General features: G+C 51.3%; 1 protein-coding gene across 21 annotated transcripts in view; it reads right to left on the bottom strand.

The window, feature by feature from the left end:
• The window catches only part of CAMK2G (calcium/calmodulin dependent protein kinase II gamma), a 54,851-nt gene that overhangs the window by 22,125 nt on the left and 18,812 nt on the right, over positions 1-13,914 (bottom strand). For 16 of the 21 annotated variants that reach the window (XR_005721359.1, XR_005721360.1, XR_005721361.1 and 13 more), the window contains 9 exons: positions 12,914-12,968; positions 11,810-11,875; positions 9,563-9,635; positions 9,308-9,410; positions 8,799-8,882; positions 8,269-8,363; positions 7,598-7,720; positions 4,131-4,214; positions 3,815-3,857 (listed from right to left, as the gene is read on the bottom strand). Coding sequence is in view for 18 of the 21 variants with exons in the window: in XM_040242427.1 (XP_040098361.1) it covers positions 3,815-3,857; positions 4,131-4,214; positions 7,598-7,720; positions 8,269-8,363; positions 8,799-8,882; positions 9,308-9,410; positions 9,563-9,635; positions 11,810-11,875; positions 12,914-12,968 (726 nt within the window). In the remaining 3 variants the exon portion in view is untranslated. Of the gene's footprint in view, positions 1-1,270; positions 1,334-3,814; positions 3,858-4,130; positions 4,215-7,597; positions 7,721-8,268; positions 8,364-8,798; positions 8,883-9,307; positions 9,411-9,562; positions 9,636-11,809; positions 11,876-12,913; positions 12,969-13,914 lie in introns of all 21 variants that reach the window. The other 5 variants (XM_040242430.1, XM_040242439.1, XM_040242433.1 and 2 more) reach the window with 2 other exon arrangements.

Here is a 13,914-nt window from a genome sequence, read left to right as displayed (position 1 = left end):
ATGAGCTCCACTAGGAAGGATGGTGAGTCTGTTGGCCACAAAGGCCACAGGAAGGTGGCAGGCAGTGGATGGGAGATTCCAGGGAGATGGAATCAGTCCAACTGTCTGTCCACCTTGACTCTGAGGGGCTTGCACCTAGGGTCTACTGCTTGCTAGCTGTGTGAGTTACTTAATCTCTCTGAACCTGTTTCTTTATCTATAAAATGGGATAGTGACATGAAAAGCACTTAGCAGAGTGCCTGGCACATAGCAAGCACTCAGCAAGTGTTAACAACTGTCACTACTGCTGCCATTCTTCCCTTCAGGTGGCCATTCCTACCCAAGCTGGGTCTCCCGTGAGAATCACAACAACTCTGACCTCCAAAAACAGACTTCGGTCCTATCTCCAGTTAACGTTGGGGTGATCTGAAAAAAATTTTTTTTTAATGCGTTTACTACTATGCCTGACCAGCCACTGTGTTAAGTGCTTTACATACATCAAAGTTCTCAACTCTGATAGTCCATTAGAATCACTTGGGAATTGGGGGGGCGGGGGGAGCTTATACCTAACCCATGCCTTAGGGATTCTGCTTTTATTTATCTGGGGTGGGGTCTCAGCCACAGGAGTATTTTTTGGACAAGTCTTCTCCTACAGGCAGCGTTGAGAGCCTTAGTCAAAAATGATTTTAATTGTTATATTATTAGCTCCATTGGAGAGATGAGGATACTAAGGCTGGGAGAGCTGCTGTGACTTGCTCAGGGTGAGGCAGGGCTAGGATCCAAACCCAGGGACGGCTGTCTGCACAGCTTCTGCACTCTATTGCCTTCCAGACCCAGAGGCTTGCAAGGCCAGACCTCATAATTTTGAGGGGCGTGGCTTCCCCCGCGGCGGGGCGGGGCCTACCAGTGCGGCTCAAGCCTAGTCCTGGCCCCCAGTGCAGGTCCTGGCCAGGCCAGGGTTGTCTCGGGTCGCCTTGGCCGCAGCCCTCACAGGTAGGCCAGGCTGTCAGGCGGGCGGCGCGTTGGGAGGAAAGCCTCCTGCTGCCCAGCTCCACGTCCCCAGGCTATTGCCTCCTGAGAGTTGGCAAGCGCCCAGCATGCACGGCTGGTTAGGGGGCTCCGTAACACCGAGGCGCTCGCAGATGCCAAGTTAGGTGGTCCGTCCGGCATGCCCATCTCAGCCCGCAAGCATGGGACTCGCCTCCCTGGTGAGCGGGCCTGGCATGCTGGCCCTCCTGGTGGGGTGGCAGGGAGCCGAGGCAGGCGGTCGGGGAGGACTCATGCCACGTACCTTGCCCGGCCAGGCCGGCGGCGCTCGCGGCAGGCGAGGCGGGGGCGGAGCTCTGCCTGCCAACTGAGGGGATACAGTCTCTCAGTGCACAGAGCTGCCGCAAAGCCACGGGGGCCAGTCAGCAGCGAGCATGCCCCAGCGCGAGGCGCAGGAACCCGCTGCCGCCGCGCACAGCAGGATCCGGGCGGCGTGGCCAAGCCGGCCGAGCTGGGGGAGCGGAGGCGCCGGGGGCAGGCTGGTGAGCAGGTGCAGCCAGCCCTGCAGCAGTCTGGGGACCTGAGAGGGCCAGGCTCGGGCAGGTCGTGGGGAAATCCCGGGGCTCCTCCTGTCCCACGACCACCTCGGGTGGAAGGTCTGCAGGCCCAAACCTGACTTGGAGAGGGGTGGCTGTCCTTTCTGAGGCAGCCATGCCCTAGCTTAAGGTTGGGAGAAGTTGGAATCTCATCTGCAGACCTTCCTCCCGAGGGGACCTGATGGCAGCCCTTTCCTTCGCCCACATTCCAAATGGTAGAGAGACAGGCACCTGGGGCCTGGGGAGGGTCTTTGGCCCTAGTTCACAGCCCCCAGCTTCTCAGAGACACAGGTCACTTTCCCTCTTCAAGGCAGGTGGCCAGGAAAGGCTTTATTTCACAGTGTTCCAAAGGTGGAGATGCCCAAAAAATGAGCCCCCCAAAAGAAAATCAAGGCTGCTAAAGCAATACATTCTAGAAGCCCCGATTTCACCATTAGCCAGCCTGCTCGAATCCAGGGATAAGCTGAACTTTCTACTTGGGATCAACTCAGCAAACAGCCTCACTTGTTCCTGAAGAAGCACACCAAGTGCCCCTTCTTCTTGATTATACCTGTACACACCTCTTTCTACAGAAGCTTCTGGAGACAGGCTGTCTTCACCTGTCCCAGAGTCAGGGCAGAAGAGGTTATCCTGGAATGCTTACAACATTTTTTTTTTTTTTTGGTCTCTTGAGCCAGGGCAAAGTGAGTGTGAAGGCCAGACAGAGTCTGAGCAGCAAGGACAGGAGGCTCTTTAGGGACCAGGGAAGGTGCTGTGTCCTAACAGAGACCGAGTTCCTGAAACTAGGACACCAATTTCCTGAAATGGACAAGAAGCTGACGCGGAGGCTGTCTCACGGCCGGGCACATGCTATCGATTTCCTAGCAGCCTGTTTCACGTCTCTTCTACTCAGAGAGAGAACAGATCACCCCACTCTAGGGTGGGCACAGAACTGCCCTTGAGCATCCTCTCAAAGGGCTTTCTTAAACCCAGACCATAGACTCTGTAAGCAGAAACAGCCGACCAGAGGCCCAAGGCGGGGCAACAGCTCCACCTCTGCTGGAGGTGGCTCACTGCGCCCTCCGATCCCCATCTGCAAGGCGGATCCAACACACAGCCTTTCCTTCAACGGGTGCCCACAACGCAAGACTGAGCCCCAGCCAGGGCCACAGGTCCCTCTGAGGAGGACAGTCTCCCAGCTCACTGTCTAGTCCTGACCTTCCGGGGCCCTGTGGCTTGCAGTCTAGAGTTCATGAAACCCCAGAGGCAAGGCTGGAGGTTACCAGGAACTACTAGAGCCAGGCCTATGGACTCAAGTTCAAGGCAGCAATCTCTGCCCAGGGAACCATCCACCTGAGCCTCCTGCACACCCCCTCCCCCAACACCATGGCTGTGCAGAAGGAAAGCAAGGGCAGGAATCTGGTTATGAGAAAGCAGGGGAAGTCCTGAACCAAGCCAGTGGGGCTGGGGGGAGGAGGAGGGAGGACCAGGGGAAAAGGCAAGTTGGGAAGAGACCTTTCTAGTCTTTTAAGTCCTGTCATTACTCTTTTCCTCACAGAAAAGCCACAATGCTTCCCAACTGAAGGCCAACAATGATGAGGGCGGGGGTGGGGGTGGGGGTGGGAAAGGTGGAGTGTCTTGCATCTTAAAAAGAAATGTCAAGTGTGATTTACAAATTATTGATCCCAAGACTCCCAATTCTGCATACAAATTTAAGCAAGTTCCTTTCCCTCCATCCTGCTGGCTTGTTTCTCCATTTTTACAGTTGGTATCACAGAGAATATTTTAAGCATAGTCGCTGTAAAAGGTTTAAACATCTGGAATGATTTCTATTAGTCATTGCTACTTGGACACAACAATGTAGAGATCGTCCCAGTCGGCCAATTAATGGGGGTAACTGGGAAGATTCACTCTATCTCATCTCTTTCTTTTCCCAAGAACATCCTCCAGTGCCCTTGAGACTGTCTAAAATCTTAAAAGTGCTGAGAGTCTTCAGAGAATTAAGAATCCCCAAGGACAACATAAATGGAAGACTGGGCAGGCTACTCTTTGTGAGGTTCTAGGAAACGCCGATCATAAATCTGAAGTCAAGTAAAGCCCCCCAGAATTTCAGGTTACAAGACTCAGCTGTAGCAGGGCCTCCAAACAGCATCCTCACCATCCTGGTCAAGGTACTGCCTGAGATACCCAGCATCAGGATGGCATGATACCTGGGAACGGCCCATCCTGACCCACTCACCTCAAAGAATGAAAGTGCACAGCCGAACACATACCTGAAAAGTTCCTGGAGACAAGCATGGTTGTGAGGATGGCACCCTGGAAAAAGAAGAGGGTCCTGTGAATTCCATCAGGCTCTACAGAAGCGCGCTCTGTTCTCAGGCAGAGTGCAACTGCTGGCTAGGGGCCCTTCTTGGGTACCATGTTTATAGCTCAGCTCCTGCCATGAGATTGTCCCAGTCGGCCAATTAATGGGGGTGATGACTGGGGAGATTCACTCTCTCTCTCTCCTGTTGTGATGGAGCAGGGGGCGCACTGCCAAAGGGTATGATTTCAGGATGCTGGCAGCCTGGCCCAGAAGGCACAACTCACCTTCAGTTTTCTCCGGGCATTGAACTTGCGTAGGCACTCCACTGTCTCTTGACGATGCATCATAGATGCCACTGTGGACCGTTGCTGGAAGCCAAACAGACAGGCCTATGAGCCCCCAGGTACATCCTCTGCCCCTCACCATAGTCCCAGCACTGGTGGCCTTGTGCTCAGCCACCCCATAGTTGCTCCAAAGAAAAGATGAGGTCATAGAGGTAAAAATGCTTTTAGAATAAAAGCTCTACCCAAAACTCAAGGTTATGTAAGGACAATAATTTGAACATGAAAACACCACTGGTAATTGATGCTGGATGAGGGTGCCTGAGAGAGCATTCTGATCTTCCTTAGGGGATGGAGGCTATGGAAAGTGTGAGTATTCTCTGCGTTGTGATCCTCACGCAGTTATTCCTTCACCTGCTATTTACTGAGCACCTAAAGCACTCCAGATTCTGGGCAGTGAGAAAACAGGAAGCGGTCCTGCTCTCTACAGAGAGCATTCATTCTTTCCAAAAGCTCCTCTCAGCAGCCCCCTGCTGCTGCTGCTGCTAAGTCTCTTCAGTCACGTCCGACTCTGTGCGACCCCAGAGACGGCAGCCCACCAGGCTCCCTGGTCCCTGGGATTCTCCAGGGGTCCTACAAGGTCCTAAATGAAGTTGTGATCTGAGAAATTGAGGGTCTTTACCATGATGTATCAATTCTCTTCACCATTTTGGATGGGAATTTTTCTTCAATGTATTACTGCTAACTTTTAAACAGAGTCCCTTAGACAGGATTTACATTTCCCTGATGACTCAGGGTCAGCAATACAAGCATCAATTATTACATAATATCCTAATACAGAGATGTCCTCAGGGGCTACTGAGATATACAGGATGACAGGGAGTAGGGCCCACAAACAAGCCCCCAGAACATACGATTCCCACAATTCCTGAGTACCCCTTTTAAGTGGCTCATCCCTTTACTCTGCTCTTGTTGTATCCTGGCTAGTCTGCTAGAAAAATAAAACCTACAACACAGAGCCTGGGGCCCACAGCCCCATGGGACCACCCTGCCATCCCTGCCCTCGTCCCTGGCTTCTCCCTTTCCTAGTTCCCGAAGCAACTCTCCCTTCTGTCTACCTTCTGGAGTGGGGGTGTGTGTGTGTGTGTGTATCATATTTCATTTCCTCCTCCAAAGTGTAAACTTCTAAACCAAGAGAAATGAGAGATGATTGAGCAAGAACTTCTTCACCTCCAGCCTTCCCCCCACAGGCTGATTTTCACCCCCCTGCAACCTAATCTCAGGTTTCAGAAGCATCACCCTTCATGCGCTGGCCCCCTGCCCTGGGCTCCAGAGCCCCTCTCTTTCCAAACACTGGTTCTTCAATTAGCCTATATGTACATATAGTTTTTTACATAAAACAAGTCAAATGATCTTCCAGATTAGTAGATAGGACACCTTCTACAGGTCTCATTGAGCCAAAATTTAGCCAATGTTTTTAACCCTTTATTCTGCATCATATTCTTCTCTGCAGTCAACACAATATAATCAATTGCAAGATTTTAAAAATTCCCGACTCATCCATCTTCTCTAAGCAGTATCACCGGTCTCTCTGCCTCCACTGCCTCTTTCAGTGAAATAATGAAACAATGGTTTTTACTGGTCACAGCCAACAGGCTCTCTTCCATCTTTATCATGGACTTTCTGAAGCATATGATTACAGACCCTCCCTTCCTGAGACCTCATGTTTCTTAGGATCTCCTGATCTTCCTCCCTCCATGGACAGCCCCCTTTGCTGGCTCCTCTCCGGGCCACTAAATGCTGGTGGCCATATCTTCTCTTACAACAGCTCACAGTAAGGATTCAATTAGCAGAGAACCAATCCCATCTATTTCTATAGCCCCAACACCATCCATACAGAAATGACCACAACCTGTATTTCTGATTTTTAACTTCTTCTCCATACTTCTAACTCCCCACAGGATGTCTCCAGCTGGAGGCCCTCATACTTAACATGTATGAAGCTAAAATCATCATCTTTTCTCATAAAAGGGTTCCTCCTCTAGGTTTCCTCTGGGTCCGTGAATGGTACAACCCTCCAACTCAGTTACCAGCTCAAAACCTGGCAATTCCCACAGATCTCTCTCTCTCAAAAGATCTTCACTTTCCAAATCCAGTTGGTCACAGAGTCCTTCTTATTTTCTCTCTCAAATATCTCTCAAATGTGTCCACTCCTTGCCACACCACCTATCCTATCATTACCCTTAGGTGAAACCTTGTCTGGCCTTGCTTAGACAACCACAACAGCTTCCTTAGCTCTCTCTGCCCCTGCCTCTTCAATTCCATTTTCTACACAGCTTCCAAAGCGATCTTTCTTAATTGCATATTTCATTCCCTCTTTGAAACTCTTAAATGGTTCCCTATGCTTTCAGAATAACACCCAAACTCCTTAGGCAGAAACTTGTATGTCACTGGAATCGTTTTTGGTTTCGTTCTCTTATATTCCTGCAGCCCTACCTTCATCTACAACCAAACTACTTAACATTCCTTAATATCGCTGTAATTCCCCATGGCCTCTCACCTTAGCCCGTGCTAAGCTCCGTCTGCAGGTTATCATCCTGGGGAACTTCCAGTAATCTACCAAGAACCAGGACAGAGCTCACCTCCTCCACGCCTTCAGCAATCCCACTGCCCAGGGGAGTGGGCAGGGGCTCCTATACACTCGTTAGATTTTTTTTACGTACTTGTCACATTGCAGACTGGTTGCCTGCTTGAGTGCCTGTCTCCCCAGATCATCTCTGAGATCTGTAGGGGAAGGCACCAGGCCTTATTCATCTTTGTATCTCCAGCACACAGGGACCAGCACCAAAGAGGCATTCAGTAAACATGGAAAAGAACAAATAAATACATGCATCATGGTTGTCAGGAGGCCTGACTATAGCAGACCCTGTTTGAAAAAAGATATTGCAGCCAGATAGAAGTTTACACAAAAACAAGAGCATGATGACGACCCACATTGATAGCCTGGGGGCTCTCCTAGGATGAACTTTGTGACTGAACTTCAGGAGCTCTTTTTCATTGCTCACAGGCCCCTTTTGTTTATTTGTTGGATCTCGTCACGTTCCCATTAGAGTTGTCTGATTTGGGATCTGGATGTGCACTCTAGGCGTGGCAATTTACTTTTGAGTTCTGCTGGTTGCTTTCTGTCATCACCTAGAGTCTGCAAGGATCAACCTAAGCTCTCATTCAACCTGCCAAATGAGTGGGGGAAGGTCAGGGAGAGGTCAGTTAGCCACAATAGCTTCCCTGCCTTTTCTTGGTGACATTTGCTGCCCCTGGGCTCCACCCAGTCCCCTGTCCCCTCTGCAGCGTCTTAGCTCAAGGCCCCAAATGATTATTCTCTAGTCACAAGAAGGAGGGTAAAGACAGAGCTATGAGCACATTGAGAGCTGATATCCTGGATCTCCTTGACCTCAGGAGAAGACACTTACGCAGACCCATGGGTGCTTGAGAGCCTGGTCAGCTGTGATGCGCTTTGCGGGGTTTATGGTCAACATCTGGTTGATCAAGTTCTTGGCTTCCGGAGTCACTGTGTCCCACTCTGGTGATGGGAACTAAGAAGTGGGAACAGGAGAAGGAGGGATATGAAATCTGTGCACCTTATAACCCTTGTAACCAGGGTTAACTATCGAAAGCTGCCTAGCATGAAGTGGGCTAAACACTGGGCATCCCAGAGGTCAACTTAAAGATTGGGAAAGAAAAACAGAACAATCATGGTTAGAATGCCAGAATATCATACTAGGGGACCCTGACATCTTCTGGTTCAACTCCATCTCCCTATGAGGAGGAACCTGCTGCTCAGCACTGTGTGCCAAGGTCCCACCGCAGTGGGAGGAGCCGCCACACTTCTCATCTCTATGTCACACGGCACACTACACAGCCACACCATTCTTGGCAAATAACAGAACAAAGGGCTTTAGTGGACTCCCTGATTTTGCAGCCACCAACAATGGCTGTGCAAAAAAGTTGCTCCCTGGGACAGGTGGTGACAAGAATTGAGGCCTATATGGTCCTCAAAATCCCTAACACTCCCCACAGCCTGCAACACACTCAGCACACCCCTTTCCCCTAGACAGAGGGGCAGGAACAAACTGGTCCTTACATCGTAGGCTCCAGCCTTGATCTGCTGATACAGCTTGTGCTGGTCCTCATCCCAGAAAGGAGGGTAGCCCACCAGGAGGATATACAGGATGACCCCTACAAGACAGAACAGAGGTCACTGGGGTCAGTCACCTGCTTTGCTAAAGAACCAAGAAAAGCCACATGGGGCTCTGAGCCACTCAGAAAGTCAAGGACCATCCCAGAGAGAGAGGTGGATGGCAGCCGACAATGCTGGGCCACTGTGCTTCACGCCCCACATCACCACGCCATGTCTGGGATTTCTTCAGGCACAACCCACCCACTAAGGCATGGGTAAATCCCTCTTTTGAGAAGGAGACATCATCATCTAGGAAGCTGGGGAGGAGGTTGTGAAGGGAACAGCCATCCCGGGGGACACCAGAGCAAATGCTGTGACTTCACATATACCAGATGCCTGTGGGACCCACAGGGAATAGCAATGCCTCTTTCTTGCCATCGCTGGAAGTTGAGCGCCCTTAACACCAAAAAGCTGAGTGTGTGGAATGGGCTTACCGCAGGCCCAGATATCCACAGGTTTTCCATAGGGATCTTTCCTCAAGACCTCAGGGGACAAGTAACCTGGGGTGCCAGCAAAACCTGTAGCGGAAGAGAGAGCGGAGGCACACTGAACCCACTTTCTCTCTCATTAAATCACATCAGCAGTTTTCCCCGTCCCTTCTTACTCCTGTTGATTTGGCTACATAAGCTCTCAACACCTGGGCAGCAAGAGACGACGGGCTGGGCTTCTTGCAGTGCCCGGAATCTAAACCAGAGGGCAAATATGTGTGCCTTAAAGGAACTTCCAATGTCCCCGGAGGCAGCAAGAACGCAGTGCTGACAGCAGCTAGTCTCACTGTACTGAGTCACGGAGGGCCAGGGGGAGCTCTGTGCCCGCCCTTCCTCCAGTCTCTGAGGAGGCCAGGACCATTAAGGGTCTGGCCTGTAGTTCTGAAAGAGGAAGGCAGATCAGGAAGAGGAGGAAGGGCGGGAGCTGCATTCCAGGAAGACAGGGTCACTCTTACCAAACCAAGCCTGTTGCTCTCCCTGGACTTCGATGGCTAGGCCAAAATCAGCCAGCTTGACAGCAGCACCCTTGCATTTACTCGCCAGCAGCAGGTTCTCAGGCTGTATAAGGAAGACAGAGAGCCTCGTGAGGCACCAATCCCGCAGCCCAGAGGGAGCTTAGCTTGGCACCATGCAGTACTACCTACCACCTGGCACCAGGTGGCGCCAGTGGTTCACAAACAAGAGGCAGAGGGGACCAGGGCAGTAAGTACCTTCAGGTCCCGGTGGACGATGTCGTGCTGGTGGATGTGGTTAACACTCTCCAGAATCTGATGTATACAGTGGCTGCAAAAGCACGAAAAGAAAGGTCAGTGCAGGGTAAAACCATCCACGACCACATGCTATAGACTAAAGCACTTAACTCTCGGTAACGGATTCACACGGAATCACTGAATGAGGAGCCAAAACCTTGGACTTTGGACACCATCTGTTCAACCTGCTTTACAAAAGAGGAAACTGAGGCCCAAGCAGACTAAGTGGTTTGTCCAGGGTCTTCTACTAGATAACAGCAGAGGACAGACTAGAACAGGTTCCACCAAGCCTCCTCAGATTGTGAAGGCTCAACATATCCAATTTGTTTCCAAGGAAGAATACCTCAGACTCCTGAGAAAGAAACACCAACCAACTCCCTCCTCCTTCCTCTTTCCCCCTATAGTAACTGTGTTCTTGGAGAAGAGGCTTGTGGTGGCAACTCAGGAAGGATAGTCCAACCAAGCCTAAGTTGTTTTGGGGGTAGGGAAACATTTATCAAGCACCTATAAGCATTGGGCTGGGTATCACACCAGCTGTCTAGGGGACCCAGTGCCTGCTCTGACGTTTATCATCTAGCAGAGGAGAGAAATGAGTACACAGGCATCATCGAGAAACAAGACACTTAAGACAGTTTCAAAGAGGCACCCCAAGGAGCATTTCTCATCATGCTTTTGCACAGAAAAAGACAAACCAGCCTAGAGTCACATTCGGCTGCTGATTCTCAAATTCTCAAAGACCATTCACCTTCCAAACCATCCTCCACACCTGTGGTCAGCTCCCGGTGGAATGCACCAGCAGTCCAGGGCACTGGAGAAAACCAGAGGATGATTTCGGCCCCCCAAGGGACATCTGGCAACGCCTGGAGACACTGCTGGTTGTCACCACTGAGAGGGAGGGTGCTACTGGCACCTAGCAGACAGAGGCCAGGGATGCTTCTAAACCTACAATGCACAACAGGGGGCCTCACGACCAAAAATGATCCCGCCCAAACGTCAGTAACCTGGACTGACAGTATTCCTTCCTCTGAAACCTGAGGCTGGGGCTTCCACAAGAGCCAAAGTGTCTCGCTGGGTTCCTGGAGGCTGAGGCTCAGGCCTCCCCATAAGGACATGGTCCAAGAGTAGGCCGAAGAGACTTTAAGACTGAGCTGAAGAGGCGAGTCTCCACAGAAATATATAATTAGAACAGAGCCAAGCTAGCAGGAGAGCCTTCTGGCCAAAAATGGCAAAAGTGCGAAGTGTCCCAGCAGAGCCAGGCCAAGCCCACTGGTACCGTCACCCGCCCCAGCTCCCCCTCCTCCCCGCCAGGCTCCCTGAGCTATCACCGCCTCCTCCCCCCACCCCAGAGCCTGGTCCTCCCCTGCTGGCACTGGAATTCATCTCCCACTTGAGAATTTTTCCTGAGGCTGAAGCATCTGAAGCTGATCAGCAAACGTTGGCCTCTAAGGGTTGAGAAATCTGTGAGGAAGCTGTGTTTCCCCCTCCACGCCCCCAGAGGCAGCCAGAGCTGCCACATATGCCTGAGAAGGCTGCAGGCAGGACACTCAAAATCAGGTTGTCAGGACATCACCCTCAGAAAAGATCTGGGGTGGGGGAGGAGCCGGGGCAGGAAAGGCAGGCCAAACAAGTGCCCAAGAGCTGTGGTGTGGGAGGAATTCTGCTGCGTCATGAGGAGAAGCTGCCAGGGTTTCTTAGAGGGCTGGGGGCTGAGGGGTGTGGCCGAGGGATGGTCTTTCAACCTGAAAAGCTGGTCCTGGTGATCAAGACACAAGGTGAGAGTGGCTGAAATCTCCCAGGAAGTTCCCTGGTTGGATTATTAACCCAGACGTTTACACTCCTTTGGGGCACAAACCATGTTTTCCCCATCTCTGGATCATTCCCAGGATGCCTTGTATGCAGTAGAATTTGTCAGAAGGGAAAACTGGAGATAGGGAGGGCCCTCATGAGTATACAGTGGTGCAAAGGAAAGGTGTTTCTGGTGTGACAGGGTGAAAGAGATTTGTAAGAGCTTTGCAGAAAACTGATCTGGGAGTGCTGAATTATTAACTTCTAAGCATGCCCATGGAATGTAGCCTGAGACCAACTCTACAGAATCTTTGTCCAGGTAAGAGCACTTCTGACTGCTCCCAAAGATGGTTCCAACAGGCACAATGCTCTGCCCCCTAAGATGGTTAAGAGGCACACTTACACCTCAGGGCCCCGTCTCACCTGGCATCAGCTTCACTGTAGTATTCCCTGGCCACAATGTCTTCAAACAGCTCTCCGCCGGTAACACTGCAACCAACAAAGAGGGTCAGAGGAGGCGGCATCCAACAGGTAACCAACAGCCACACTGTAACAGCGGCTTTTAGAGACGTGGCAACTCTTCATGCGCTTTGTCTGCAAGCTCAGAACACACCAATCCTTCAATGAAACGGAGCTTCTTCCTGGGACGATGTGAGCCCTCCCCACCCCCTGCACATTTCTGTGTCTATAATCTGTAGATTACCTAATACTCTGGTAAAGATGAATGCACAGGCAGTTAAGAGAAAATAACTGACTTGTTCAAACAGTCTTAGCTTTATTTGAGACCAATATGAATACTAAGATCCAGCTGCCCAAGAAGGACTGACCTACTACTGAAGTTGAAGAACAATGAGACCAAGGACACAGAGACCCAACCCTGCAAATACCAAAGAGGCAGTTCCATTAGGTGAAGAACCACTTTTAAGACATTAAACCACAACCAGAATGGAGGAGAGACCAATGGGAGCCCAGCTTACAACTAATAAAAGGTGCCTTCAATTTCCCAGAATTCTTAAGGTCAGGCAAAGAGCTAGGTTGTGTATCTCCGCTAAGGGCAACACACTGAGAAACAAGGGGGAAAAGCATCTGCAGCAGGTGTGCTGCAGAACAGAAAATGCAAGAGCAATGCCACGCCAGGGCCAGAGCCCCGGGGAGACACTGAGTAAGCAAGGGGACCCTCGGCAATCTGCTCATTACCAGCGGATGGTCAAAGTCAAACCCCTCTCCACGGGCACGACTGAGCGACTGCCCTTTCACCTTTCACTTTCATGCACTGGAGAAGGAAATGGCAGCCCACTCCAGTGTTCTTGCCTGGAGAGTCCCAGGGACGGGGGAGCCTGGTGGGCTGCCGTCTACGGGGTTGCACAGAGTTGGACACGACTGAAGTGACTTAGCAGCAGCCACGGGCAAAGGAGAGGGACCCTTGGCAGAGGCTGAAGACCCAGTTTAGGGCTTTTTTTTTTCCCAGCCTTCCTCTTGAGCCGGCTGGAGGGAAAGGCCCCCACACCCTCAGAAAGTGGCACTTACAGGTCAAACACGAGGTAGTGAAACCCTTCTTCAGAAATACTGTCATGGAGGCGTACTGCAAGAGAGGAGATGGGGACAGAGATTAACAGAGAGAAAACCTGGAAAGTCTGCTCCTCTCCTCCTTGGCCACCCCAGCCCTGCCCCATCCTGTCAGCCCCACAGGCTCTTTCCCAAGAAGGGGAAGATGCCCAGCATCCCTGGGTCCAAGCTGCGGCCACAGAGCAGAGATGACCAGATCCCAGGGCCAGGGCTCGGGTCGCCATCTCAGACTGCCTCAGATGTAGGCGAGAGACAGAAGCTCTGTGGCTAAGAAGTAAGGCAAGACGGAGAAAAGCAGGAACCTTCTTCCAAGAGGGGCTGGTCCCAGCGAAGGTGGTCCTGGGATGTGACGTGTAAGGGTGATGTGCAGAGCGAGAAGCACCTAGGGATGCAGACCGCAGAGGGACAGAGAATGACAAGATGGGAGACCCTGGAGTAAATGGGAGCAGAAGAATTAGGGGGAGGGGAAGAAGTGGCAAAGGCACAGCCCAGCAGGCAACACACAGATTCAGGCAACGACAATAACCACTTATTAAGTGCTGACTTCGTGCCAGGCCTTGAGTTAGGCTCTTTGCGTATATTACTTAAGCTACAAGTATGTATCGAGTGCTGACTGTGTGTGGTAGATGGTAGGATTTAGGAAGGACATAGTGTCTACTTCAAGGAGCTTATCATTCCTGATGACCACTCCAAGATAAGTATTTCTCCCATTCCACAGATGAGGACAATGGAGGCTCAAAGGCATAGAGTTTCTTGCCAAAGGCCAAAGATCCGGTGGGTCCAGATGTGAACCCAGCTCTTTCTGACTCCAAAGACTGGTTTATACCACTGTTTCCTACAAGAAATGTGGAGGAGCCCACACACCCAGGCGACAAAGCAGTGGAGCCTGGAGAGAAACCACTCACGAATGTGCCCACAAGATGGGTACGGGAGGCTACTGCATGGAGCTGCAGTCAAGGCGA

This window comes from Oryx dammah, unplaced genomic scaffold, assembly GCF_014754425.2.
Source record: "Oryx dammah isolate SB20612 unplaced genomic scaffold, SCBI_Odam_1.1 HiC_scaffold_6, whole genome shotgun sequence".
NCBI lineage: Eukaryota > Metazoa > Chordata > Mammalia > Artiodactyla > Bovidae > Oryx > Oryx dammah.
This window is presented reverse-complemented; position numbering and strand designations above follow the sequence as displayed.